Source organism: Narcine bancroftii, chromosome 8 (assembly GCF_036971445.1).
Source record: "Narcine bancroftii isolate sNarBan1 chromosome 8, sNarBan1.hap1, whole genome shotgun sequence".
In the NCBI taxonomy this organism is placed as follows: Eukaryota; Metazoa; Chordata; class Chondrichthyes; order Torpediniformes; family Narcinidae; genus Narcine; species Narcine bancroftii.
Window position 1 is genome coordinate 161,553,737 of NC_091476.1, and position 27,146 is coordinate 161,580,882.

General features: G+C 40.9%; 1 protein-coding gene and 1 long non-coding RNA gene across 4 annotated transcripts in view; one reads left to right on the forward strand and one right to left on the reverse strand.

Moving 5' to 3' along the window:
- The window catches only part of LOC138741517 (uncharacterized), a 115,424-nt gene that overhangs the window by 7,383 nt on the left and 80,895 nt on the right, over window positions 1-27,146 (forward strand). The window lies entirely within an intron of this gene.
- The window catches only part of LOC138741514 (bone morphogenetic protein 7-like), a 62,240-nt gene continuing 46,090 nt past the window's right edge, over window positions 10,997-27,146 (reverse strand). The window contains exons 3-7 of one of the 2 annotated variants that reach the window (XM_069895739.1): window positions 24,298-24,380; window positions 21,847-22,044; window positions 19,783-19,859; window positions 13,495-13,605; window positions 10,997-12,120 (exon numbers count right to left, since the gene is read on the reverse strand). In XM_069895739.1, coding sequence (XP_069751840.1) covers window positions 11,971-12,120; window positions 13,495-13,605; window positions 19,783-19,859; window positions 21,847-22,044; window positions 24,298-24,380 — 619 coding nt within the window. In that variant the 3' untranslated portion in view covers window positions 10,997-11,970. Of the gene's footprint in view, window positions 12,121-13,494; window positions 13,606-19,782; window positions 19,860-21,846; window positions 22,045-24,231; window positions 24,381-27,146 lie in introns of both variants that reach the window. The other variant, XM_069895738.1, reaches the window with a different exon arrangement.

The following is a 27,146-nucleotide window of genomic DNA, read 5'->3' on the forward strand; positions in this document are numbered from 1 at the left end:
CAAATATTTAGGCTCAAGTTCAGCCACTAGGTGCTGATCTTTATCTTTGTAACTTTCTCGTGTCTAGTGGAAAAAGTGGGCCACTGCAATTGCCTGATTCGATACAGTATCTGGGTAATAGAAATAAATGAGCTAAATGCAATCTACTGGAGGAGCTCAGCAGGTCAAGCAGCATCAGTGGGACAAGAGGATTAGCTGATGTTTCAGGTGGAAAGCCTTTATCTGAACTGAGGATGTCGAGCAGAGAAGCTAGTGAAAAGAAGTCAGGGTGGAAGGGGTGGGGGTGCTGTGGGAGAGAGTGGATTCCAGTGGAGAGATGGGGGTGGAAGGGTATGGAACCAAAGAGAAGGGAATAAAAATGGGTGAAACACTAAAGTCTGCAGATGCTGTGATTGTAGTAAAAATACACTGGAGGATCTCAGCCAGTCTTTCAGCATCCATTGAAGACAAAGATATATTGCCAATATTTTGGCCTGAGTGCTTCTTCAAGGAATAAACAAAATGAACCAAGAGCAGTGTTGTGTTGGGAAGAGTATCAGTTTTGATGGGTTCACAGAGAGACGAGTCTGGACATGTGTTACAATCACACGTAACTTTGATTAACACTGTAGTGAATTGGGATTCACTGGTAGTGTGTTGTGCTGATGGCTGACCCCACCTCCCAATTCCATCCCCATCTGCTCACATATAACCCTGGTTTCCCGCCTAAACCCAGAATCCTTCTGAAGACGACTGTGAGACCCTACCCATTGTTACAACCTAATAAAAGTGTTTGTTCTCCCACCAGTCATGAGAGCTTTTATTCATGCTACAATTTTATTAGCTTGTCCCCTAACGATGGAAGTGCTACTCAAGCCAGGTTTGCTACTGATAGACCCTCTGTTCCCCCGACGAGTTCAAATACTGACTAGACTGCTTCCAGGTTTACCTGAATGTGACCAGAGACGTTTTTCATACTGATGAACTCAGGAGGTCCACACTCATTTTGAGGGTAGGAATGAAAGGGTGTGCAGTCATCAGGGACTGCTCTACATATGACGCTGCTATCGAGGCATTGAAGGCTTGGTACATGATTGCAAAATGAGGTCGTAGTGAGGCACCGACTTGTTCTACGTTGCCAGTGGCCAGGAGGGACCATGGATGACTATCTGCTGAATCTGTGGACACTCGCCAAGAAGTGCAGGTACGAAGCGACTATAGGCTGTGTTTATGAGAAAGAACAGATCCAGGACACTAGCCACAGGGGTCTGCTCGAGCAACATGAGGCAGCGACTGCTCAATTTGGGAAAGAATAACCTGGCTAGCCATATCAAGCTGGCCAAATCACTGGAACAGGCCAAGCTCGAGAACGACGACTTTGAAGCCTGTGAGTTCACTCACTCAGGTGACCCCTTCCAAGGACTGGCTGTTTCTGCTACCCCTGCTCTAATGGCTGCCGCTTCCCATGCTAGGGAGTGCTTTATCTGCAGCAAGAGCCAGCATCTCAGATCTCATTGCCAGCTGTGGGAAGAAAGGGCATTGGGCGAGGATTTATCGCATGAGGGGAAGCCCGGGGAAGTCTGTGGCCTGCACTGCTCCTGGGTCTGATTCTAGCCCCAACCCATCTGCCCCAAATTCACTCAAACCCAGTTGCTGAGCGACACACTGACGGGCGGTGGCAGTGAGGAAACGGCGCGAAAAGGCTCAGCAGCCATCTTGCCGTGACTCAAATTCAAACGGCATCATCATCGTCGGAGGAGGAAGGAGGGTGGCCATATGGGCACGCCATAAGGTCAGTGCCATCTTACCCATGCAGGGCATGAGTGGGGACCACTCGAGTGAGGAGTATGGAATCTCCAGGGTCCTAGCCTTGATGTTCCTAGATCAGGACAGACCACCAGCTCAGCAACTCCATAGTGACTGAGAAGGTAAATGGACATTCCTCTAAATGCCTAATTAACATGGCTCTACTGAAAACTTCGTAGACTCACGGTCTATGCAAAAATACAACCTGAAGACGTATCCTTCTAATAACTGCATATTTCCATATTCAACAACATTGAATAGTACATCTGTCATTTGAAGGGGGGAGGGTGGATTTCTGTAAATTTTGCTTGTATATACTTGATGAATTTTGTGCTCCGGTGTTGTTAGGGGTGGACTTACTGTGTCACCTTAAAAGTGTGAACTTGGAATATTCTGGTCCCCTCCCCCTGTAATGGTTCAGAATGAAGGGCCCCTAAAATCAGAACTCACATGCAGCCTCTAAACACTGAATATCAACCCACCTTCTCTCTTCCCGAATCTGTCCTCAGATTGCAAACCCATTGCTACCAAGAGCAGGAGGTAAAGTACAGCAGACCGAGATTTTATAAAGTCTAAGACACAACGACTGTTCGGCGAAGGTATCATCGAACCCAGCACAGCCCGTGGAGAGCACAAGTGGTGTTGTAAAAGGGGAAAAACAAGTTCAGGCTAGTAGTTTACTATAGCCAAACTATTAATCTGTACACACTCCTGGACGCATATGCCCTGCCTCGAATTTCGGACATGGTGAATGATATTGCGCAGTATTGGGTCTATTTGACTATCGACCTGAAAGCTGCCTATCATCACCTGCCAAACCATTCAGAAGACCGTCCATATATAGGATTTGAAGCTAATGGTCGTCTCTATCAATTCTGGAGGCCCCCTTTCGGAACTACTAATGGGGATTCTATCTTCCAGAGGCAGATGGACAGAATGGTGGATAAGTATGGGTTGAAGGCTACATTCCCCTACCTTAATAATGTCACCATCTGTGGCCACATCTTGGAAGACCTTGATGCCAACCTCCAAAGTTTTCTCCACATGGTGAAAGCCCTGAACCTCACATAATTCTGACAAGTGCTTGTTCAGGACTAAATGGTGCAGAATGGCATCATTGGCACCGATCCCAATAGGATGCATCCCCTATTAGAGCTCCCCACCCACAGGACCACAAAGGCTTTGAGGAGATGCCTGGGGTTTTCTCATATTATGTGCAGTAGATCCCTCAATACACTGATAAGGTTTGCCCTCTCTTAAAAGCCACTAATTTACCCCTCTCGGCTGAAGCCCAAAAGGCTTTTAACTACCTCCAGACCACATTGCAAAAGCCGCCATAAACGTGGTAGATGAGAATGTACCTTTCCAAGTGGAAAGCGACACTTCAGATGTAGCCCTGGCCGCTACCCTCAATCAGGTGGACAGGCTGGTTGCATTTTTTTTGCGAACATTACAAGTCCATGAACTCCAGAATTCATTGGTGGAAAAGGAGGCTCAAGCCATTGTAGAAGCCATGAGGGACTGGAGACACTATCTGGCAGGTAGAAGATTTATGCTCCTCACTGACCAGCACTCGGTCGCATTCATGTTCAAAATGTCAAGAGGGGAAAAATCAAGAATGACAAGATTGCTAGGTGGAAGATCGAGCTCTCCACCTACAATTATGACATTGCCCATCAGCCAGAAGTCCTTAATGACCCTCCAGATGCCTTATTCAGAGGAAGATGCACCGCTGCACACAGCGGCCAACTGCGGTCTCTGCATAATGAGCTCTACCATCCAGGGGTTACCCACATGACTCATTTTGTCAAGGCATGCAATCTACCCTACTCTATGGAAGACGTCTGGGAAATAACCAGGTCTTGCCAGGTATGCACGAAATGCAAGCCGCACTTCTACTGCCCTGCAAAGGCGCACCTGATCAAGTCATCCAGGCCCTTCAAACAGCTCAGTGTCGATTTTAAGGGACCTCTCCCCTCCATGAATGGGAACACCTTCTTCCTTTCTATCATTGACAAGTACTTCCAGTTCCCGTTTGCCATTCCATGTCCAGACACGTCCACTTCTTCAGTGATAAATGCCCTAGACTCCATTTTCGCCCTGTTTGGGTATCCCAGCTATATTCATAGTGACCAGGGCTCAGCCTTTATGAGGGATGAGCAACAACAGTACCTGCTGGTGAGGGGTATCGCATCCAGCAGGACTACTAACTACTACCCCCAGGGGAATGGGCAGGTTGAAAAGGAGAATGCCACGGTCTGGAAGGCTGTCAAACTGTCAGGAAGTCCTCCCTATGGTGCTCCATTCCATCCGGTCATTACGATGTACCTCAACCAATGCTACTCCTCATGAGATCCTATTCATTTTTGAAAGAAGGTCGACATCAGGAGCTACACTCCCAATCTGGCTCATAACTCCTGGTCCAGTCCTTCTCAGGAAGCACGTGAGGAGAAGCAACTGCTCAACGCCATTCCCACATATGCCTACGTGGAGTACCCAGATGGCAAGGAGAACACCGTCTCCATCAGGGGCCTGGCACCCACTGGAAAAGAGGGTCCATTGCCTTAGGTGCCCTGAGAGCCACGGAGCTCATTCTTGCTACCTCCAGTCAGGGCCTTGGGGGATCTGGTTCAGGAGGAAAGTGCACCCCCCTCCACCTCTGAGCCAGAGAGCCAGCCCACCTCTCCTCCCTCACAAGGGGACAAGGGGACCAGGAGACTCAAGGAATCCAAGTCCCCCGGTGCTAAGGTGCTCCACCAGGATCTCCAGACCCATGGACCGCTTAAATCTGTAAATTTATAAATAACTGTATACTTTCCAACCTTTTTTTTCTGAACCCATGTTCTCTGTCTTCATTCACAGACCCTAAATTTTACAGGAAGGGGTGAATGCAGTGAACTGGGATTCACAGGTAGGGTGTTATGCTGATGATTGGCTCCACCTCCCAGCTCCACCCCCCAGCTCCACCCCCATCTGCTCACATATAACCCTGGTTTCCCACCTAAACCCAGAACCCTTCTGAAGCCTACTGTGAGACCCTACCCATTGTTATAAGCTAATAAAAGCATCTCCCTCCAGTTGTGAGAGTTTTTATTCATGCTACAATCACACGGGAAACAAATGGGAGAACGTAAAACAGTACTCAATCACTATTTCACTTAAGTGACAATATAGACTCACCTTGGACTTTGGTTGGACTCTGACAATGGTATGCCTATACTCAACCTGCTCACACACTACAAACAGGGACTCTTACACACACATCTATTTCCCTGACCAATGAGGTTGTGGCTCTCTGTGAGTACCGACCTATCGCAGTACTAATGGGTCAGCTTCAGTGTAATGCATACCTTACCCATGACACTTCCAGTGAAGTCCTCAGTAGCGACCTGGCATGGAGCAATGTCCAGGGCTCGGACCATGAGGCAGAGATAAAGAATGTGCTGTACATTGGAGTTATATACAGTGCTAATCTGTGCTTCTAGCCAATAATAACCCAAGGTGATTTAAGTTAGCCAACGCAAAAGTGTGCACTCATGGGTGGCTGGAGTCCAATCTTGATTGACAGGAGATGTGACTTCCAAATAAGTTTCAGACAGGGTGGACATGTGACCACCTGCAATACACACATTCCAGACAGGCAGGGAGGCCTCATTTCCTCCACACACAATAAGCAGGAAATCTCAGAATTTAAATAATGTTGGCTGGGGGAGGAATCCAAACCAACAGAAGGTGTTAATTGGATATGATAAGGGCAAAGGTGAGAATTTACTATGTCTGTGTGAAAGGAGACAGGAAAAAGGGAGAGACAGAAGTGGGGAAGGTAATGGGAGAAGATGTGAGCGGGGTGGGGGATTTAATGAAAGCCAGAGAAGTCGATATGCCATCTGGTTAGAGGGTGCCCAGATAGAAGATGAGGTCTTGTTCCTCCAATTTCCAGGTGGTCTTAGTCTGACAGTGCATGAAACCATGGACAGAAGTGCAAACAAGGGAATGAGACGGGGAATTGAATTGGGTGGACAGTTGGGATATCCATGCTATTGTGGTGTCAGAGCCGAGTGCTCCACAAAGTGATCTCCCAGTCTGCGCCCAGTCTTTCTGATGCACAGGAGACCACATTGGAAGCACCGGATACAGTAAGTGACCCTTGCAGATTCACAAGTGAAGTGTGCTTCACTCGAAGGACTGTTTGGGTCCCCGAATGGTGATGAGGGAGGAGGTGTGGGTGCAAGTGGAGCATTTCCTGTAGTCACAGGGGTAGATACCAAGGGGATGATTGGTGGGGAGGGAGGAGTGAACAAGGGAGTTCACAGGGAGCGGTCCCTGCAGAAGGTGGAGAGAGGAGGAAAGAGGAATAGGTGTCTAGTTTGGGATGATTTCCTGCTTTTGGCACATTCTGCTTATTCCTTGAAGAAGTGCTCAGGCCTGAAACATCAGCAATATATCTTTGTCTCATATGGATGCTGAAAGACCGGCTAAGTTCCTGCAGCATTTTGGTGTGTTTTTATGATGAGAATGGGTGGGCAGCTGGGTGGGATGGGTGGGCAGCTGGGTGGGATGGGTGGGCAGCTGGGTGGGGTGGATGGGAAAGAGAATAAAAAAGGAAGCAAAGGATAAGCAGAATGGGTACAGAAGTGAGAAAATTAGAAAATTCTATGCCCATACGATTGGGCTGTAGACTGCCCTGGTGGAATATGAGATGTTGATCCTCTATTTTACTTTGGGATCATTCTGGCAGTGGAGAAGACCATGGGAAGGGGAGCTCAGGATGGCCATTGAGGACAAAATTTATATACTCCATGAAATGGACTCCAAATCTGAATTTGGTCTCACTGATGAGGAGGAGGATACATTGAGAGCGTTAAATGCAGTAGGTGAAGTAAGAGGAGGTGCACGTGTATCTGCCTTGCATGAAAGGGCTGTTTAGGACCCTAGATGTTGGTGAGGTAGGAAGTCCAAGACCAAGTGTTACACTGTCTGCAGTTGTAGGATAGAGTACGAAGGATCATGGAATGGTGGGTGGGCAGGGATGAGTGGATAAAAAAAATTACAGATGAAGTGATCCTTGTGGAAAGTAGAAAGATGTGGGGAGGGGGTAGATGAGGTGGTGGGGTTTAGTTGAAATGAAGGTGTTGAATGCAGAGACTGCTTGTGAAATGTGAGGCCAAGAGGAACCCCATCCCTGTTCTGTTTGGGGGTGGGGGTAGGAGCAGAACTCCGAGAAAGGGAGGAAATATAGGAGATGGCTCTATCGACCACAGTAGTGGGGGATGCTGCATTGCTGGCAATATGAGAATGGAAGGCCTTATCATGAGAGCAGATTCGGCAAAGGCAAAGAAACTGGGAGAAAGGGATGGAATTCTTGCAGGTGATTGGATGGGAGGAGATGGAGTTGAGGTAGCAGTGATAGTCAGTGGGTTGGTAATGAATGTCAGCCACTACCGAGAGAGAGAGAGAGAGAGAGAGAAATGTCAGAAATGGTTCAAGTGAATTTTAGTTCAGTAAGGAGGCTAGTAGCAAAGTTGATAAAATTGACATTCTGTTTGGGTGCAGTAAGCAGCCCCAAAGCAGTCATCAATATAGCAGAGGAAGAGTCGGGAGATTTAGAACAAAGACTGTTCCACTTAGCCAACAAAATAGCAGGCACCCATGCATGTGCCCATGACTTGAAGGAAATGAGAGATATCAAAAGAGAAGTTATTGAGGGTGATATGAACTTCTGCCAGACAGGTGAGGGTATCGGTAGAGGGAAACTAGTCAGAATGTTGTACCTGGATGGAAGTGTACAGAGACTGAACATGCATGCTTCAGATGGGATGGTGGGAATCAGTGAATCACATGTTGTTATTGTAGTGAATGGGAGATACTCAGGATGCAGGTGGGAAGAAACCAGGCAAGGAGAGAGAGGATGGAGTCAAAGATGTTTGGTTGGACAACAGTAGAGGGAAACAATGAGGTAGCCAAGACAGAGCTGTTTATGGATCTTGGGTAAGAGATAGATGTGGGAAGTGCGGGGTTGGAGAACCATCAGTTTGAAAGCTATAAAGGGGAGATTTGATGCATTGAGAACTGTGAGAGTGTGTGACACAGTGGCCTGGTGTTTATCAGAGGGGTAATGATCCCTAGATACGAGGAGGTATCCAGGAACAATCATCTGGCCTCTACATGGTAGAGGTCAGTTCACCAGACTACTGCAGGTTTGATGTCAAGGTTGAGGTTGGTGCAAGAGAGTGGAGTCCTGTGTATTCAAAAATGGGGTGAGGTTAGAATGGGTGAGGCAATGGAGAATTTAAGGTGCCTGATATTGTGTTGGCAATTAGAACTTAAATGGTCAAGAGAGCGCAAAATACCTAAAGGGTGTGTCCAAGAGGAAGGAGATTGGTGGAGACATCAGTGGGGGATGAGGACTCCTTACAAAGCAAAAAGCACAGAGATGGAGACAGCAGAGGTAGTACTCTATATTATGGCAGGCCCAGAACTTGGGATGCATCTGCAGGGGCACAAAAGTGAGGACTCTGCTGAAGACAAACCGCTCTGCATCATAGAGGGGCATATCAAGAAGGACAGTAAGGACCCGGCAGAGATTGGAGTTGAAGCCAAGTGTGAGAACAAAAAAATAGGAGGAAGCTGATGGAGGAGGGGTCTCAGGGAAATGGGGGAATGAAAGGGGGTAGAATGGTGCTGGAGCTTGGGTTGAATTTATTAGACATAAATTAATGGGATCTGCAGTTAAACATTGTACCAAAAATGCTTTGTTTTTAATGCTTATTTTAATAAATAGGGATGAATTATGCAACTGATGAAATCATACAATGAATGAACAATTTCACATGGTTTTATAAAAGATTACTCATTTAACAATTCAGCATTTTTAATAATCTTTGAGATGGAAAATAGAGAAGGATCAATGAATATCATACAGTTATTTAAAATCCATCTGATAAGGATGAGCATGACTTTAAATGATACACTGTACATGGAATGAAAGGCAAATTGGCCAATAAGCAAAATTAGAAAATCGGAATTCAACATACTTTTGTTAATTGGCAGAAAGTGCAAAAGGTTCCTGGCTGAGAGTCTTGCTCTATGTCCTCTATAAATTGCACATATTTTGTGTGAGAGAGTATGTATGCTCTGGAAGAATGGCTGAAAGTAATTGCCAAATAGCGCACTTAAGTCAAAATATATGTGGGATTTAAATCTAAAGTGAAATGTAGATTCACCAGAAAAATACTGGTCTTCAAAGGTGAAATTATTTCTGATGGGTGGCAAGTTGAGGACTAATTATTGAACCAGGCCTTTGTTAGGAAATCCTTCCAGATGGAGAGAATATCAAAAATCTGAAAGCTTCTTCCACAAGTTGTGAAATTTAAGTGATATTGATAGATTTTGTTTACCAAATATGTCAAGGGATCCATGGAAAAGTTAGGTGGAATCAAGACACAGATCAGTCATGGATATCTTTATCGTTTGATGCTACATGACAATTCCAAAGACCTTGAGGTTTTGCTACTGTGGCCACACTGTTAGACAGACAAGGCCATGGAGACCAAGTCTTGGGCAGCACAAACTGTGGCCTTGTTCATAGACTGGCCTGACATCTTTCTGACAGTTCACACTAGTTATCATGGACATTTGAAATATTTAAAATTCATTTAAGTATTTAAAAATGATTTCAATTTAGATACATTAATTTCAAACATGAATATAAACCAAAATAGTGTAAAACAATCTTTTACCTTTATAGTGAAGGTTGTTGATCTGATTCGAATGATAGTGTGACACCACATGCACCAGCCTTGGCTGGAGTAAACCTAATAGGCATGATTTGAAATGCATTTGGCCTTTCAGATGAATAAGATTTGGAAGTGGTCCTGGAGGTTAAATTGTTAGATTGGACTTCAGTTAACTGGTGTTTCTCAATGGAATTGAATCCAGAATCAATACTGTAGAATAATATCTGACCCTTGAAGGAAAGGGAAAATGAACAAAGTAATTGAGGAATTCTCCTCTAGGATGCTTCTTAAATTTAGGGGTTGTGTTTTTACTCCTAATCCATTTAACCTTTGTTGGAATTGACTTAGACTGACTTACAGATATTAGCTTGCAGGTGTAACTTTATCCCTTTGTGAAATGAAGTGGATATTTGTATATTTCTCAATGGCAATACCTCATTCACCCATTCACTGATCACCTGCACTCTTTGGGTCTAAGTTTGAACTCTTAGAGGCGGATCATTTCAATTTCATTCATCTGATCTCGACCTTCATCCACTGATAAACACAAACTTGAGGAACAACCCATCATACATCATAGGCAGTCTTAAACAAATGACATGAACATCAACATCAATGCTTTCTGACAAGCTGCAGATTTCCATAATTTTTCCTCAGAACTATGCTTTCCTTCAATGGATTATAATGTTGGGGAGAGTATTAGAAAGCTCAATAATTTTTTTCTCACAATTTCATGATGAAGCAGCTCTTCTAAAAGTGACGGTGTAGATTAATGGAATTTTCTCAATGGACAAAGTCTAGGAACCGAAAGTCTGATATTTAGACATGGGTTACTGAGACAAGTTGTGTTTGTTAACATTTAAAATAATTAGACACTTACTTTAGCAGATGGATTGACCTGTCATATGGTTGCCATCCTTTTAATCTGTCACTGACTCCATGATAAATGACATGCCTCATGTGAGGACCTGAATATGCCCAGGAATAGCCTGCTCACTTATCTCATAGGCACTTCCTGCCCCATGCAGTTCCAACAATGACTTCATCCATTGTATCATAACCCACAGAAATAGAGTGGAACCATTTCATCCTTGATTTCAAGGGATTCCCTAAAAGGAATACAAGATAAGTTATAAAAAACCAAATGCATGTACCCCAAACTATTTTGTTGTTTGTTTCAAAATGATTCCTGATATGCTTTTGCATAGATCTTCTCAATACAATTTCAGGAAAAGGATTCACATTTTCTGCAGTAAGTCACTAACAAAGTTGATTTTATAAAATTTAATATTTTATATGACAGATCTGAGATCCTAAAGCAAAGTCGAATAGAAATTATGTAAATGAGAAACAGTAATAAGGGTCTCTTAACTCGTTAGTGGCAAAGCTTCCAATGGGACAGTCAGTATCTCAATGATACTCCAGGATCAATGCTATTTATGAGAAAAGAAATAATAAAAATACATGAACAAGGGTTAATTTTATTAAAAAGTTTAATATATGCTTTTACAATCAACAGTGCTGTTTCAGTCAGCGTAATACGTAGAGTAGTCCTTTATTACCAGCAAGAGAATGAACAAAATGTGAAGCAGTAAACTGTATCATGGCTGAGATTTTCAGGTCTTGATACTTATTTTGATGGATTATGTAGTTGGGCGAACCTATGAACAGAAACTTGATTTTTTTCATGTTTTGTAAATTTGATTTTTCATCAATGGCAGGTTTCTCACCATATATTTAATCTGGTTGACCAACTTGGCTACCAATTATAGGCACAAAAGGTATCATGGGAGGACCCAAGGATTCATGACATTATTGTGAAGTGGTGGGTTGAGGGTGACATCTGACAATGGTGGGGGCTTGGAATGCCCTAGAATTACACCCTTCTACTCTTTGTCAATAAAGAGAGCTGTGAAAATATTGACCTTCTGCCCAGAGCTCTCTTTGCCTTGCTTTAACTAATAGGTTTACCTTATCTAGAAATCATGTCTGCAAACAGTTAGACCTGGAAGGCAGGTTCAACCAGCCTCATTAAAATGTTTAAATGCAGTCTCCTTCCTGAAAGTGAGTTGGCTGTTCTCCATTTGCCCTTCTTTGGTCAACCCAGAGTTGAATCTGAGTTCCTGGTACTTTTGGAATTTCCCTCGCTAAACACATCCAATCCCACATCCCCACTCTTGCTAAGATCCCCTTCTTAGTCATTAAGCATAAATTAATATCTTTAATTTTAATATATCATCACAACTATATTATTTTAGAAGTTTTTCATGTCTTCAGTGTGCAAGTCTTTTGAATACTTGGGTCCTGATTTTAAATTGCATATTAAATAATGTATAATTAGATGACAAATGGGGAGTAGTAGTATTATCTTCATTACACCTTTTTATTCTTCCTGCTGCCTAATACATTGGATATTTGACAAAATAATAACACCATACATTGATACTTTTCACTGACAGCCACATGACTTTGCCACCATATTCCGATACTTTTTTAATATCACATTGTATTTCTCGTCAAAGTAGAGTACTGATGTAGCACTGAGTTTGGTGGGGGCGCAACATGGCTTTGGAACAGTGTCCGGCTTCAACAAGTGAGCCTGTTGAAAGAATTAAATATTTAAAGTCTATTTATTTCAGCTTATTTCCCCTCAGTCCCAAATACAATTAATACAACTTGTTAATTACCATATATACTCCTGTAATCATCCATGCCATGTAATAGTCAACCCCCCCCCCACCTATTTTTGGCCCCTGCTATCCGCCCATCCAAGCTCTCAATGCCCCGACCGTGAACCCTCACCTCAACTGCCCACCCATCTGAGCTCCCGACACCCTGTCTGGATCCTCGCCTCAGCTGCCTGCCCAGCGGAGCTCCTGATACCCCGACCGCTCGCTCATCTGAGCTCCTGACAGCGGATCTTCGCCACGGCCACCCACCCATCCAAACTTCCGATGCCCCAACTGCCTGCCCATCTGAGCTCCTATGTTCCGTCCATGGATCCTTGCCCTGATCTTCCAAAGCTCTGACCGCGGACTCACCACCTGGTCCTGGCCAGCCGAGCCCCCACCCACAGATCCTTGCCTCAGCCGCTCGCCCATCTGAACTCCTAATGCCTCTATCACGGATTCACCACCTGGTCTTAGCCATCCAAATGCCTGATGCCTTGAATGATGCAGTTTGATTCTTGTAAAAGTCAACCCCCCCCCACTTTTTTTGGCTCGATAAAAGTGGTCCAAAAATTCACCAATTACATGAATATATGTGGTGCTTTAAGATCATTTAAACAACTGTCTAGACCAGTCTGTCAGTCTCCAGTCGCTGCTTTATCCAAGTGTAAGGAGTCTAACTTCACCTTGATTTCAGACAGAGTCCGCTCAAGACAGAAAGTAGGTCCACCTCACAGTGGGCACTACATGGTGACACAGCAGCTTGGCAGAAACAACTCATCCTCATCTGATTGTTTCCTTTATATGGTTATGGATCAGTCCCACCCAAGCACATAACCTAGATTGTTTCTTCAATGCTATATTGAAAGAACATTGGACATTAAGAAGTTTTATCCCTTGGATTAAATATTCTTCTTCACTTTATTGCTATCTCTGTAAACCTGTGTGAAAATGGCTGCAGTCTTTACATATGCTGATCTCTGTTTACTCACTGTTTGCAAACTTTGGTGACTATCTGACAGCAACATTTAATGCCGTTTGAACAGGTATTTTGGCTTTAACATTCAACTGCTAAATATCATATTATTACCACCTCAGAATAATTCTCTTTCTCTCACTTTGAGTATTCAAAGATTCAAAGGAACTACAAATAGAATATATATAATTTTCAATGCTAACAAAGAACAATTAGGAGTTTGATGCATATTTGACTATAAGTGAATACAATAAACTGATATTGAGGATTAAATACTTTGGACATCTGCGTAATAGTCTGATCCTGATCAGAAGTTCAGCAGCCTTACCAGTGTCTGAACAATTGCATGGTTGGTTGCATTCATGTGGGAGTCAAGTGGAAATGAACATTCCCCATCACAATAAAATGCGGCATATCCCTCTGGTGCGATTATCCAGTCCTACATTTGGAAGAAGGAAAGCTCTTTTTAAAAAAATATTATTTTATTTTCAAGACTCATGCAAATCCTTCCTTCCGCACAATATAATCCAACATTTTCCCCTCTCCCTTCACTCACAAATATGTAAGAAAAACAACATGTTACCGGACCCTAAGTATTAAATAAACAATAAAAGGTAGGGGATGAACAATTAAAATGAGAATAAAATTAAAACTAAAATACACGTCATCTGTGCCACACCCTTCAATTCACTCTCTCCTTTATATACCTAGTGGGACAGTATTTTTCCCCCCTCATTACTCAAAGCTCAAGGTACAAAAAGGGCCAGGGCATGTGGTTCCGCTGTTTAAGAAAGGGTCTAAATGTAAACCTGGGAATTATAGGCCCGTGAGTCTGATGTCTGTGGTGGGCAAGTTTTTTTAAAAATTTTTTTATTTTTCACACTATAAACCATATTGACCAAGATACATACAGACATTTTTCTTCTTAAATATATACAGTGTCGTTTTCTCCCCCTTTTCCCCCTTCCTTCTCTCCCTCCCTCACTCCCTTTCCCATTTATTTAAAGTTCAAATTATAAGATACATTAAACCCGTTAAACAATGTTGTCACTTAATAAAAATAAACAAGAAATTTTACTGAGTCAGTTCTTTTCATTATCTTCTCCTTCTGTCATTTTAGGTGGTGGAAGTCCACGGTAGGATTTCTCTATTGTGTTTCATGTATGGCTCCCAGATTTGTTCGAATATTGTAATGTTATTTCCTAAATTATATGTTATTTTTTTCTAATGGAATACATTTATTCATTTCTATATACCATTGTTGTATTCACAAGTTATCTTCTAATTTCCAGGTTGACATAATACATTTTTTTGCTACAACTAGGGCTATCATAACAAATCTTTTTTGTGCTCCATCCAAATCGAGTCCAAATTCTTTGTTTCTTGTATTACTTAGGAGGAAGATCTCTGGGTTTTTTGGTATATTGCTTTTTGTGATTTTATTTAATATCTGGTTTAGATCTTCCCAAAATTTTTTCACTTTCTCACATGTCCAAATTGCATGAATTGTTGTTCCCATTTCCTTTTTACAGCGAAAACATCTGTCTGATACTGTTGGGTCCCATTTATTTAATGTTTGAGGTGTGATGTATAGCCTGTGTATCCAGTTATATTGTATCATACGTAACCTCGTATTTATTGTATTTCTCATAGTTCCGGAGCATAGCTTCTCCCATGTTTCATTCTTTATCTTTATGTTTAGATCTTATTCCCATTTTTGTTTAGTTTTACTATTTGTTTCCTCGTTCTCCTTTTCTTGCAGTTTGATGTACATGTTTGTTACAAATTTTTTGATTATCATTGTGTCTGTAATCACATATTCAAAATTGCTTCCTTCTGGTAACCTCAGACTGTTTCCCAATTTGTCCTTCAAGTAGGTTTTCAGTTGGTAGTATGCAAACATTGTATCGTGAGTTATATTATATTTATCCTTCATTTGTTCAAAGGATAATAATTTATTTCCTGAAAAACAATTTTCTATTCTTTTGATCCCTTTTCTCTCCCATTCTCTAAAGGAAAGGTTATCTATTGTAAAAGAGATTAGCTGATTTTGCGTCAATATTAGTTTTGGTAGTTGGTAATTTGTTTTATTCCTTTCTACACGAATCTTCTTCCAAATGTTGAGCAGATGATGCAATACTGGTGAATTCCTATGTTGTACCAATTTTTCATCCCATTTATATAGTATATGTTCAGGTATCTTCTCCCCTATTTTATCTAGTTCTAATCTGGTCCAATCTGGTTTTTCCCTTGTTTGATAAAAATCTGACAGGTATCTTAATTGTGCGGCTCTATAATAATTTTTAAAGTTTGGTAGTTGTAAGCCTCCTTGTTTGTACCATTCTGTTAATTTATCTAGTGCTATCCTCGGTTTCCCCCCTTTCCATAAAAAATTCCTTATTATTTTCTTTAACTCCTTGAAGAATTTCTCTGTTAGGCGTATTGGTAATGACTGAAATAGGTATTGTATCCTTGGGAAAATGTTCATTTTAATACAGTTTATCCTTCCTATCAGTGTTAGTGGTAAGTCTTTCCAATGCTCTAAGTCGTCCTGTAATTTTTTTCATTAATGGATGGTAATTGAGTTTATATAGATGGCCGAGGTTTTTATTTATTTGTATACCTAGGTATCGCTTTGCTTGTGTTTGTCATCTAAATGGCGATTCTTTCTTAAACTTTGAAAAATCCGCATTATTCATTGGCATTGCTTCACTTTTATTTGCGTTAATCTTGTACCCCGACACTTCTCCATATTCCTTCAATTTCTTATGTAATTCTTTTATTGATATTTCTGGTTCTGTTAAGTATATTATAACGTCATCTGCAAATAGACTGATTTTATATTCCGTCTCTTTTATTTTTATCCCTTTTATTTTATTTTCTGTTCTTATCAGTTCTGCTAGTGGTTCTATAGCTAACGCGAACAGTGAGGGAGATAGTGGACATCCCTGCCTTGTTGATCTGCTTAAGTTAAATTGTTTTGATATATATCCATTTACTGTCACTTTCGCCAATGGACCCTTATATAATGCTTTAATCCAATTAATATATTTCTCTGGTAAGCTGAATTTTTGTAGTACTTTGAATAAATAATTCCATTCTACTCTGTCAAAGGCCTTCTCTGCGTCTAAAGCAACCGCTACTGTTGGAGTTTTATTTCCTTCTACTGCATGAATTAAGTTAATAAATTTACAGATATTGTCTGTTGTTTGTCTTTTTTTAATAAATCCAGTTTGGTCTAGATTTACTATTTTTGGTACATAGTTGGCTAATTTGTTTGCTAATAGTTTAGCTATTATCTTATAATCTGTGTTAAGTAAAGATATTGGTCTAAATGACACTGGTGCAAGTGGGTCTTTCCCTGTCTTTGGTATTACTGTAATTATTGCTGTTTTGCATGAATCTGGTATGCTTTGTGTTTTATCAATCTGGTTGATTACTTCCAGAAGGAGAGGAATTAATAAGTCTTTAAATGTTTTATAGAATTCTATTGGGAATCGATCCTCTCCTGGTGTTTTATTGTTCGGTAGTTTTTTTTATTATCTCCTGTAATTCTTCTATTTTAAATGGTTTTATTAATTTATTTTGCTCCTCTGTTTTTAATTTCAGTAGTTCAATTTTAGTTAGAAATTCATCTATTTTGTCTTCTTTCCCTTCCTTTTCAGTTTGATATAGTTGCTCGTAGAATTCCCTGAAGTTTTCATTGATCTCCGTTGGGTTATATGTAATTTGCTTATTCTTTTTCCTTAATGCCAATACCATTCTTTTAGTTTGTTCTGTCTTAAGCTGCCACACTAGAATTTTGTGTGTTTTTTCTCCTAGTTCATAATATTTCTGTTTTGTCTTCTCCACCTTATATGTTTGTAGTGTTTCATATTTTATTTTTTTATCTGCCAATTCTCTTCTTTTTGTTGTATCTTCCTTTATTGCTAATTCTTTTTCTATATTTGTTATTTCCCTTTCCAACTGTTCTGTTTCCCGATTGTAGTCCTTCTTCATCTTAGTTACATAGCTTATTATTTGCCCTCTGATGAACGCTTTCATTGCATCCCATAGTATAAACTTATCTTTCACTAATTCCGTATTTATTTCAAAGTACATTTTAATTTGTCGTTCAATGAATTCTCTAAAATCCTGTCTTTTAGGTAGCATGGAGTTTAATCTCCATCTATACATTCTTGGTGGGATGTCCTCTAGCTCTATTGCCAATAATAGGGGTGAATGGTCCGATAATAGTCTAGCTTTATATTCCGTTTTCCTAACTCTCCCTTGAATGTGGGCTGATAACAGGAATAGGTCTATCCTTGAATATGTTTTATGTCTGCCCGAATAATATGAATATTCCTTTTCCTTTGGGTGTTGTTTCCTCCATATATCCAAAAGTTGCATTTCTTGCATCGATTTAATTATAAATTTGGTTACTTTGTTCTTTCTGTTAGTTTTTTTTTCCAGTTTTATGCATGTTTGAATCCAAATTAAGGTTAAAATCCCCTCCTATTAGTATGTTCCCTTGCGTGTCTGCTATCTTCAAAAAGATATCTTGCATAAATTTTTGATCTTCTTCATTAGGTGAATATACATTAAATAAATTCCAAAATTCTGAATATATCTGACATTTTATCATTACATATCTCCCTGCTGGATCTATTATTTCCTCTTCTATTTTGATTGGTACATTTTTATTGATTAATATAGCTACTCCTCTGGCTTTTAAATTATATGATGCTGCTGTTACATGTCCTATCCAATCTCTCTTTAATTTCTTGTGTTCCACTTCAGTTAGATGTGTTTCTTGTACGAATGCTATATCAATTTTTTCTTTTTTCAGTAAATTTAACAGTTTCTTCCTTTTGATTTGGTTATGTATTCCATTAATATTTAAAGTCATATAGTTCAACATAGCCATTTCATACTTTGTTTATCTTTCCTTTCCGTTTCCTCATCATGTGGTGGGCAAGTTGATGGAAAGTGTTCTGAGGGATGGTATTTCCAAATATTTGGAGGTACAGGGATTGCTAGGGAGTAATCAGCGTGGTTTTGTCAGGTGTAGATCATGCTTGACAAACCTGATTGAGTTTTTCGAGGGGGTTACAAAAAAGGGTTGATGAAGGGAAAGCTGTGGATGTTGTCTATTTAGACTTTAGTAAAGCTTTTGACAAAGTTCCCCAAAGGAGGTTAGGAAAAAAGGTGGAGGCATTAGGTATAAATGAGGAGGTAGTGAAATGGATTCAGCAATGGTTGGATGGGAGGTGTCAGAGAGTAGTGATAGAAAATTGTTTGTCCAATGGGAGGCCGGTGACTAGTGGAGTTCCTCAGGGTTCAGTCCTGGGTCCACTATTGTTTGTTATATATATTAACGATCTGGAAGTAGGGGTGGAGAATTGGATAAGCAAGTTTGCGGATGATGCAAAGATTGGTGGTGTTGTGGACAGTGAGGAAGATTACCATAGATTAAAAGGTGATTTAGGAAGGCTGGAGGTGTGGGCTGAGAAATGGCTGATGGAATTTAATACAGATAAGTGTGAGGTGTTACATTTTGGAAAGGCAAATCTAAATAGGTCATATGCATTAAATGGTAGGCTATTGAGATGTGCAGAGCAGCAAAGGGATTTAGGAGTTGATACTCAGGTAGATGGTGTGGTGAAGAAGGCATTTGGAATGTTGGCCTTCATAAATCGGTGTATTGAATTCAAGAGTAGGGAGGTTATGATGAAATTGTACAAGGCATTGATGAGGCCAGATTTGGAGTACTGTATACAGTTTTGGTCACCAAATTATAGGAAAGATATAAACAAAATAGAGAGAGTGCAGAGAAGGTTCACGAGAATGTTGACAGGATTTCAAGGTTTGAGTTACAGGGAAAGGTTGTGCAGACTGGGGCTTTTTTCTCTGGAGCGTAGAAGATTGAGAGGGGACTTGATAGAGGTGTTTAAGATTTTAAAAGGGACAGACGGTGTAAATGTGGATAGGCTTTTTCAATTAAGAGTGGGGGAGATTCAAACTAGAGGACATGGTTTAAGATTGAAGGGGGAAAATTATAAGGGGAACATGAGGGGAAATTTCTTTACGCAAAGGGTGGTGGGGATGTGGAATGAGCTTCCGGCAGACGTGGTTTAGGCGGGATTGTTGGTTACATTTAAGGAAAGACTGGATCGTTACATGGAGAGGAGAGGACTGGAGGGGTATGGACCGGGTGCTGGTCAGTGGGACTAGGAGGGTGGGGATTTGTTATGGCATGGACTAGTAGGGCCGAACTGGCCTGTTCTGTGCTGTAAGTGGTTATATGGTTATAAGGTTATATGGACATAGCTCATATGTGCACAACTAAGTGCTTCAAATACGGCTACCACACCATAAAGGATGTGCCATTCTTCTTCCTTAAGTTATACGTAATCTTCTCAAGGGGAATGCAACCCTGCATTTCTGCATTCCATCAAGTAAAAAAGGAAAGCTCTTGTCATGTACGGATGTTCATTGGCTTACCTCAAACTTAGTGGTCAAACTACCAAAGTAAACACTTAAATTTGGACACAATTACCTTTTAAAAGAAAAGTTCAATGCCAGCCAATATTTTCACTGTCTAAACATTCCCATACGAATTCTGAGTTAAACTTACCTGCCAGCCAAGATCCTGGAAGCTAACATACATTTCATGCCTCTTGCACACCCGCCTCTGATCTCCAGAATTATGAGCTGGTTGCACACATAGCAGAAAAAAAGAAAAATAATTTTGTAACCAACCTGTCTTTTATGTTCAAATTTTTTAATGGTAATTTGTGTCAGATTTTGTTAATGACGGCAATTATTTTGCTTGTATACAGATGGGAAGAAGCAAAATTTGATTGCTTAGAATGGCGTTGTGTGACAGATTATGTTATATTTTATATTGTATATAGATATGTTTTAAAAGAGATAAATTGTGTGGGGTTTTTTTAGTTAGGTCACATACAGATACAAACACTTCAAAGCAGATCTCATTTAAAATGCTGGAGCTCTGTTCAAGCCAGACAGTCCAGGCTCTGAGTGCCTTTGCAAAAACTTTGAAGATTGCCTATAAGGACTTCACAAGTAGGTGTTAATTGGGCATGCTGCAGAGTAATGCATTATTGTTTTGGAGAGCAACAGATGAACGAACTGCAGACTGTGTGCAGTTTGTTGTTCTAAGAGGACCATGTAGTTTTCTCAGAGAGAGAGAGAGAGAGAGAGAGAGAATTAATTTCTACTGTTTTACAGTTCAGCAGCAGCAGCTGGAACTGGAACAGGACAAGCTGGCAAGCTTGTGGAAAAACCTCATTTTGAAGATGAGTTGTGAGTTCTTAGTTCAGCCTGGTCAAGGCCCTTGTGGTCCATACAAGAGGAGGTATAATGTTTCACTTGAAATAAGGGAAGCAGAAAAGGAACTCTGTGGTGACCTTAAAGAAAGAGGATATCATCTGAAAAACCCTTCTGGGTCAAGTTTCTTTGGCAAGACACTGATGTGGCTGATCGGAAGGAATCAGTTTGTGTCCAATAAGCAACAAATCTCTTTCTCTGAAAACTGACAAAAACCTTCTTAGAACAACAAACTGCACTCAGACTGTAGCACCAGACCCAATCTTCTGAGTTCGTTCATCTGTTGCTTTCCAAAACAATAATCCATTACTCCACAGCATGTCCAATTAACACCTACTTGTGAAGTCCTTATAGGCATTCTTCAAAGTTTTTGCAAAGGCACTCAAAGCCTGGACTGTCTGGCTTGAGCAGAGCTCCAGCATTTTAAATGAGATCTGCTTTGAAATATTTGTATCTGTGTGTGATCTAACTAAAAAACCCCACACAATTTATCTCCTTCAAAACATATCTATATACAACATAAAATATAGCATAATCTGTCACACTTGCTAAACAGACAGATGAACGGGTTGTTAACATGATTAATAATTATTGGGGTGTTTGAACAGTACTGACAGTACTGCCTCTCCCCTTTCTGCACCGTTGCAAACCACTGAATATTCCGGTCATGTGCAGGCACAACATGTGTAATGTGGCCTTGTACGACATGATTTCTCCCCGGTGTGATAATGTGGGAAGATGGTAATGGAAGTGTGTCCCACGAGATCACACACAATGTACACCAGAATTTAAGCAAGATTTATATTTACTGATAATAATTTACTATTTTTCCTCGTTGGGCTGCCAATATTTATTGTCTTCTTGCAAGCTTTGAACTCTTTAAATACTCCACTTTGCTTATTCACTGATGGGATATTCTAACCAAAACTTGGCCCTTAATAACTGTGGAAAATATTTCTGCACAAATTCAGAGATAAACTGTAACTTTTAAATCACCTTGTAGCATAAGCTATTGTAAGAGCAAAACATGTCTTTTTTTTTGTTTTTTTTTAGACATGCTGTTCGGCAACAGACCCTTCCAGCTCATGAGCTTGTGATGCCCAATTACACCCAAATAACCTACAACCCCCGTACATATTAAAGGGTGGGAGGAAACTGGGGAAAACCCATGCAGGCACAGGGAGAATGTACAAACTCCTTACAGACAGCGCCAGATTCGAACCTGAGTCGCTGGCGCTGTAATGGCATTGTGCTAACTGCTACGCTAACCATGCCACCCATGACACAAAACATAACACGAGAGGGGAGTTATAGCCCTAATTTACTCTGGTCTTATTAATTATGTTACCTGACACACTGGGCAGCTTTTCACAGGACTCCTGTGATTGGCTAGATTTCTTACGACCTCTGCGGGGTTTCGTGGCCCGTATTGTGCGAATAGGTGCCTGACTTGCTCTGAAGAAAGTAACCATGAATGGTTGCTTTGAACGGGCCCCTCGTCGTCCCACCAGCCCAATGGAATCAGGGTCCAGACTGTGTCCTGGTGCTTAACAAATTGAAATAAAGATTCAGTATATGAACCTTTTTACTATGCCAACAACATTAAATGCAGTTTGTGACTGATTACATTTTTTAAAAAATAAATTGTTTTTCTTTATTATCCTCATTGTTTTTCTATCTCCCTGTCACTCTGAACCACATTCAGAATTTGGTTCATAACTGCTTGGCTTTGCAAAGCCACACTGAAACCATCCGTGAGGAGGTGAACCAAGCTCTTATCAATGATTCTCTGAGTTTCCCACCATTGTGGAACTGGATTTCTCTTCTCCAATCTTCAATATCATTATTATGTAAGCTCTTTCATTTAATAACTTTCCAGATTGTTAAATTTCCAGTCATCAGAAATTCTTTGGCCACAAAAATACATAAAATTGGAATTCATAGCTTTATGATCTATTTGCTATCTTCAAACTACATTGTGGAGTACTGCCTCTCCCCTTTCTGCACTCGGTTGCATGCCACTGTATACTCCAGTCATGTACAGGCAATTAATATGTGTAATATTTATTGGGAGCCTTGCGCCCTTTGGTTTGTCCCCGTGTGATTATGTGGGAAGTAATGGAAGTACTTGTCCTTATCTGTCCTCTAATTTCCCAAGTATTTCAGTGTCGATCTCTACAGATGCATTACCATAGGAGCTGTGGTCAATTTCCAATAAAATAGAGGTAAGCTTAAAGGAACCACCTCCCTGGAACACAGCACCATGTGTTTTCCTGGGGATGGATTCAGGACAATACTCTCAACCACTTGGCAGTAATTTGTTTGCCCATTCTATGGAGCAATTATCTTTTGTGGTTTGAAATGACAAAGGAAAAAAAATGAAGACATACCATTTTAACATACCCCCTTCAGGAGCCAACATTAAACCCTGGCAATTAAGGACAGCTGTGGGAGGGTCTGTGAGCGTTATTAGATTCAATAAAACTATCCCAGTTACCTCCATGAACAGGGCCAACTGATGCCCTTAGTACAGCCCAACAATAGTTCCCCCTCGACCCCTTATCTAAGACATTAAGACTCATTAAGTGCTGAATATGAAATAATAGATAAAAAAAATCACTTTACTTACAGGCCAGACCCCACAACTATATTAAATATAACCAGTATATATATTTTTTTTTTAAATTTATTGTTCATGGTAAATCTGGCACTGGAAAATCCCTTCCCTTGGTGCCCTAATCACATGCTTATTTTGACTAATGGTTAATCCAGGCCTGGGCGAAGACCACAAGTGACACTTAGAACCACAGACAGGGAACTAGCAGTTGAAATGAATAAAGAGGAGGAGGAGGTGCCAGAGACAGAACAGGTCACACTTCTGTTCTTTGATTCTTGGACCTGCAGTGAGAGAAGGACAATGTCAGCAGTTTAGTGTTCTTTGGTATCCAAATCTATCATGTTATTTCGGTATTCCAGTAATACTGTATATAATTGTGTAATAATTAATCCTGTGCAAAAGTCACCCCCCCTTTTTTTGGCCCAAAAATTGCATATTTTCTGTATATCCGTGTAAAATCAACCCCCCCCCCTCTATTTTTGGCCCCGACCACCTGCTCATCCGAGCTACTGATGCCCCTACTGCAGATCCTTGCCCTAGTTGCCCACCTATCCAAGCCTCTTACGCCGCGACTGGAAATCCTCACCTGGCCACCCGCCCATCCAAGCTTTTAATGCCCCAACCACAGAACCTCTCCTTGGTTGCCTGCCCATCCGAGATCCCGATGTCCCGAACACAAATTTACCACTTGGTCCCAGCCATCTGAGCTCCTGATGCCCTGAATGAAGCAATATCCTGTAAAAGTCGACCCCCCCCCCCCAAAATTGACCTGAAAAATTGGCCCCCAAAATGCAACTATTACATGAGTATACACAGTAATCTTGTATAGTTGACTTGTATAGTTATCCTGGTTAAGGATTATGATCATTCTAAATCTTTACATAAAGGAAAGGTTTTTACATTGGAATGCACGTATATTTTATTCAATGTCAGATTTTAAAAATTCTCTTTTCCATGTACGTTGTAGAACTATTTTAGCGTAAGGCCCTTAAAAGATAAGGAGCTTGGCCATTCGGAGAGATGTTTTTCAGCAATAACATTGTAATTGTCAGATGACATCTGGATTGTGACTTTTTGACCTTGGAACATATTCTGTGTGGCTGTTAAATATAGTACCTTCATCAGTCTCAACAAAAAGTCGCAGACCAAGATTATAATGAGGGTTCATCAACCAATGATTACTTGTCGCTGTAATGTCAAACTCCAGCCACCCTTCTTCTATCGGCCACACTTCTTGATTGTCCAATAGGAGGAGCTCCGGTTCTCTATCAATGGAAAAAAAGAACATGAGGCAGACACAAGGAATTTGAATAATACCCGGCCTTTTGACCGCAAAAGGGAATGTTCTTTTAATGTATCAGTGCTGCACTCATTGCTGAGTCAACATATCTGGTTCACAAAAGGAGAAGGATTTCTGTGACATTGCCTCGGGTGATTTGGAGGTTCTGGTGATTAAAGTTTTTTGGTTGTTATCGAAATATTCTTATCACTACACACATGATGGGAATGAAATTTGGCAGAAATCACCTCAGAGAAATGCTGGTACTTTTATTTGTTAATGATTAAAGAACACTATGCTTAAATTCCATACAATTTTAAGCTGGCAACACCAAGGACATATTTCTGAAGGAGAAGCTTGGTTACTCCCCCATTGTGGAGGCCTACAATGTGCTGTTCTGAAGGGTGAAGAAGTGGATTAGAGCAAGAATCACCATATGGAGAGATCACAGCAGCATGGGACTTATGAAAATTTATTTTCTTCCTTTAAATCTTTGCACAGTGCACAGGGGCTCCACATCTCTTCATCTTGATTGCCCCTCAGGTTTGACTATGGGAGAAAATCATGCAAACCAAATTTCAGAAGAATAATTTGTGTTTTCCTTCTTTCTTTGTAACAGTACAAAATATCACTAAACACTTCAGGGGAAAATATAACTAAACGTATGCTAGAATAATATAACAGACTTCTAGAATTTCTATCTTTTTAGACATATAGCACTGGAACAGGCCCTTGACAGTCCACAAGACTGTGCTGCCCAATTACACCTGGGATGTTTTGAATGGTGGGGGGAAACCAGAGCACCCGGAGGAAACCCACGCAAACACGGGGAGAACGTACTAACCCTTTATTTAGGTATTCCAGGATTCAAACCCCAGTTGCTGGCACTGTAGCAGCGTTATGCTAACCGCTGTGCTTAACCATGCTATCCTGGTTGCTCTGATTCTATCAAATGAACTCTGATTGCATTGATTGGTAATGCTACTAGTTAAAAATTTGCTACAGGATAAACGGAAAATTGCCTTGGTTAAATTATGAAGCCCAAAAACCATTGTCCTTGAGAAACCCTTTCCTCACTCATCCATTCCATCCTTTTCCATCGTTATGGTGCGGGGCTGAATCAAAACACTTACAACCGTGACATTCTATCTGGTATTGCATTCAGCTTCCTGTCGCATATGTTTTCTATCACCAAGACCATTACTTTCATATCCCATGCCTCTGTGGCCCATTTGCTGACAATATCCTTACCCATGCCCTTTTGTTGAAAAGGACTGAACTTTCTAAAGACTTCTTTGTTGGAGTTATATTTTCATCTTTCTGAGACCTTAAACTCATTCAAAGCTCTACTCTCTATATTTTGACTCCATCAAAGTTCTGTTCGCTCATCACAACTCTGCCTCTTCCCTGTGCTGGCTCACGGCCAAGTTCTTCCCTTATTTTCCTCACCAAGCCTAGCCCTCTATATCCCTGTAGGCTGCCACAGTGGCGAGCTGGGTGGAGTTGGTATGTTCACCCTGTGGCCGTGTGGGTTTTTTTCCTGGTCGAATATCCTCCCCCATTCCAAAGATGTGGGTTGGTAGGTAACTGTGAATGGTCTTGGACCCCTATTCTCCTTGCTGAATTTAGTGTGTAAATGGGTGGCCGATGGATGTTGGATGAAGAGCTTGTGCTGTAGCTTTCTATTACTTAATAATATTGTGAACTCTCCAATGTTAACCTTTTGTACAATGATACCATCTTCCACTGCCTAGGTTTTAAGCTCTTAAATTTTCTCCCTAAACCCTCTGTCTTTCTTTCTTTCTTGGCTAAAAAAATTCTTTAAAACTTATCTCCATGACTGCTTGTACCAATCCTTCCATATGTGGTGGTCATGAAAATCACCTTAATGTTTTCCTGTCATGTACCGTTTTTAATATATAACCTATTTTTGTGATTTCCTGTCATATTTTAAGTCTACTTCAAGCATACAAAACCATGAAGTACAACAAGTCATTGAAAATTCACTTGCTATATTTGTACTTGGATTTCTTCCCTGCTGATGTTGGTGCAGTCAGGGACGAATATGGTGAAAGGTTTCACCAGGACATTGTGACCATCAAAAATGCAGTATCAGGGCAACTGGAATCCATCAATGCTGGTCAACTACAGTTGGACACTGACAGGAGATTCTGAGTACAAATAAAAATCAGTGGCAAAATATTTTTAGGTCAGTTGAACTAATGCAATGTGTCAGCATTTTTATGTGATTAAACATTCTAAATTCAATAAAGATTAATTTAATGTTTCTCCAACTTCCTACGGGATACAGCAAATCTGAAGTTATCTTTGTGTCAGCTTGAAGTTGCTATCATAATCCCCCCTTTTTTTTCAGGAAGAAAACATTTTGAAAAAAATTATTGTCCAGTGTTATCAGAATTGAATATTATTTTGTCAAATCCTTGAGAGGGGAAGTGCGAAGAACTGGACACTTCAGCAGAATTTTATCTGCAGCATTCCAGGCTCAAGTACTGATATGATGTGACATCTCATACTGCACAGAGTGTGGCATCTCAGATTAAAGGAGGCACTATCCTTGTGTCCAGATTGGCAAATGACTGGAATCTTACACACATACTCTTTTTACACTGAAAAGCCTCATTATTGCCGCATACATGGCTCATCTCTGGAAGCTGGCTTGCTTCTTCACACAGACAGAAGAAAAGCCGGGTTGACGAGTCCTTTAACACAGCAAGCCAGCTTCCCAAAGCAA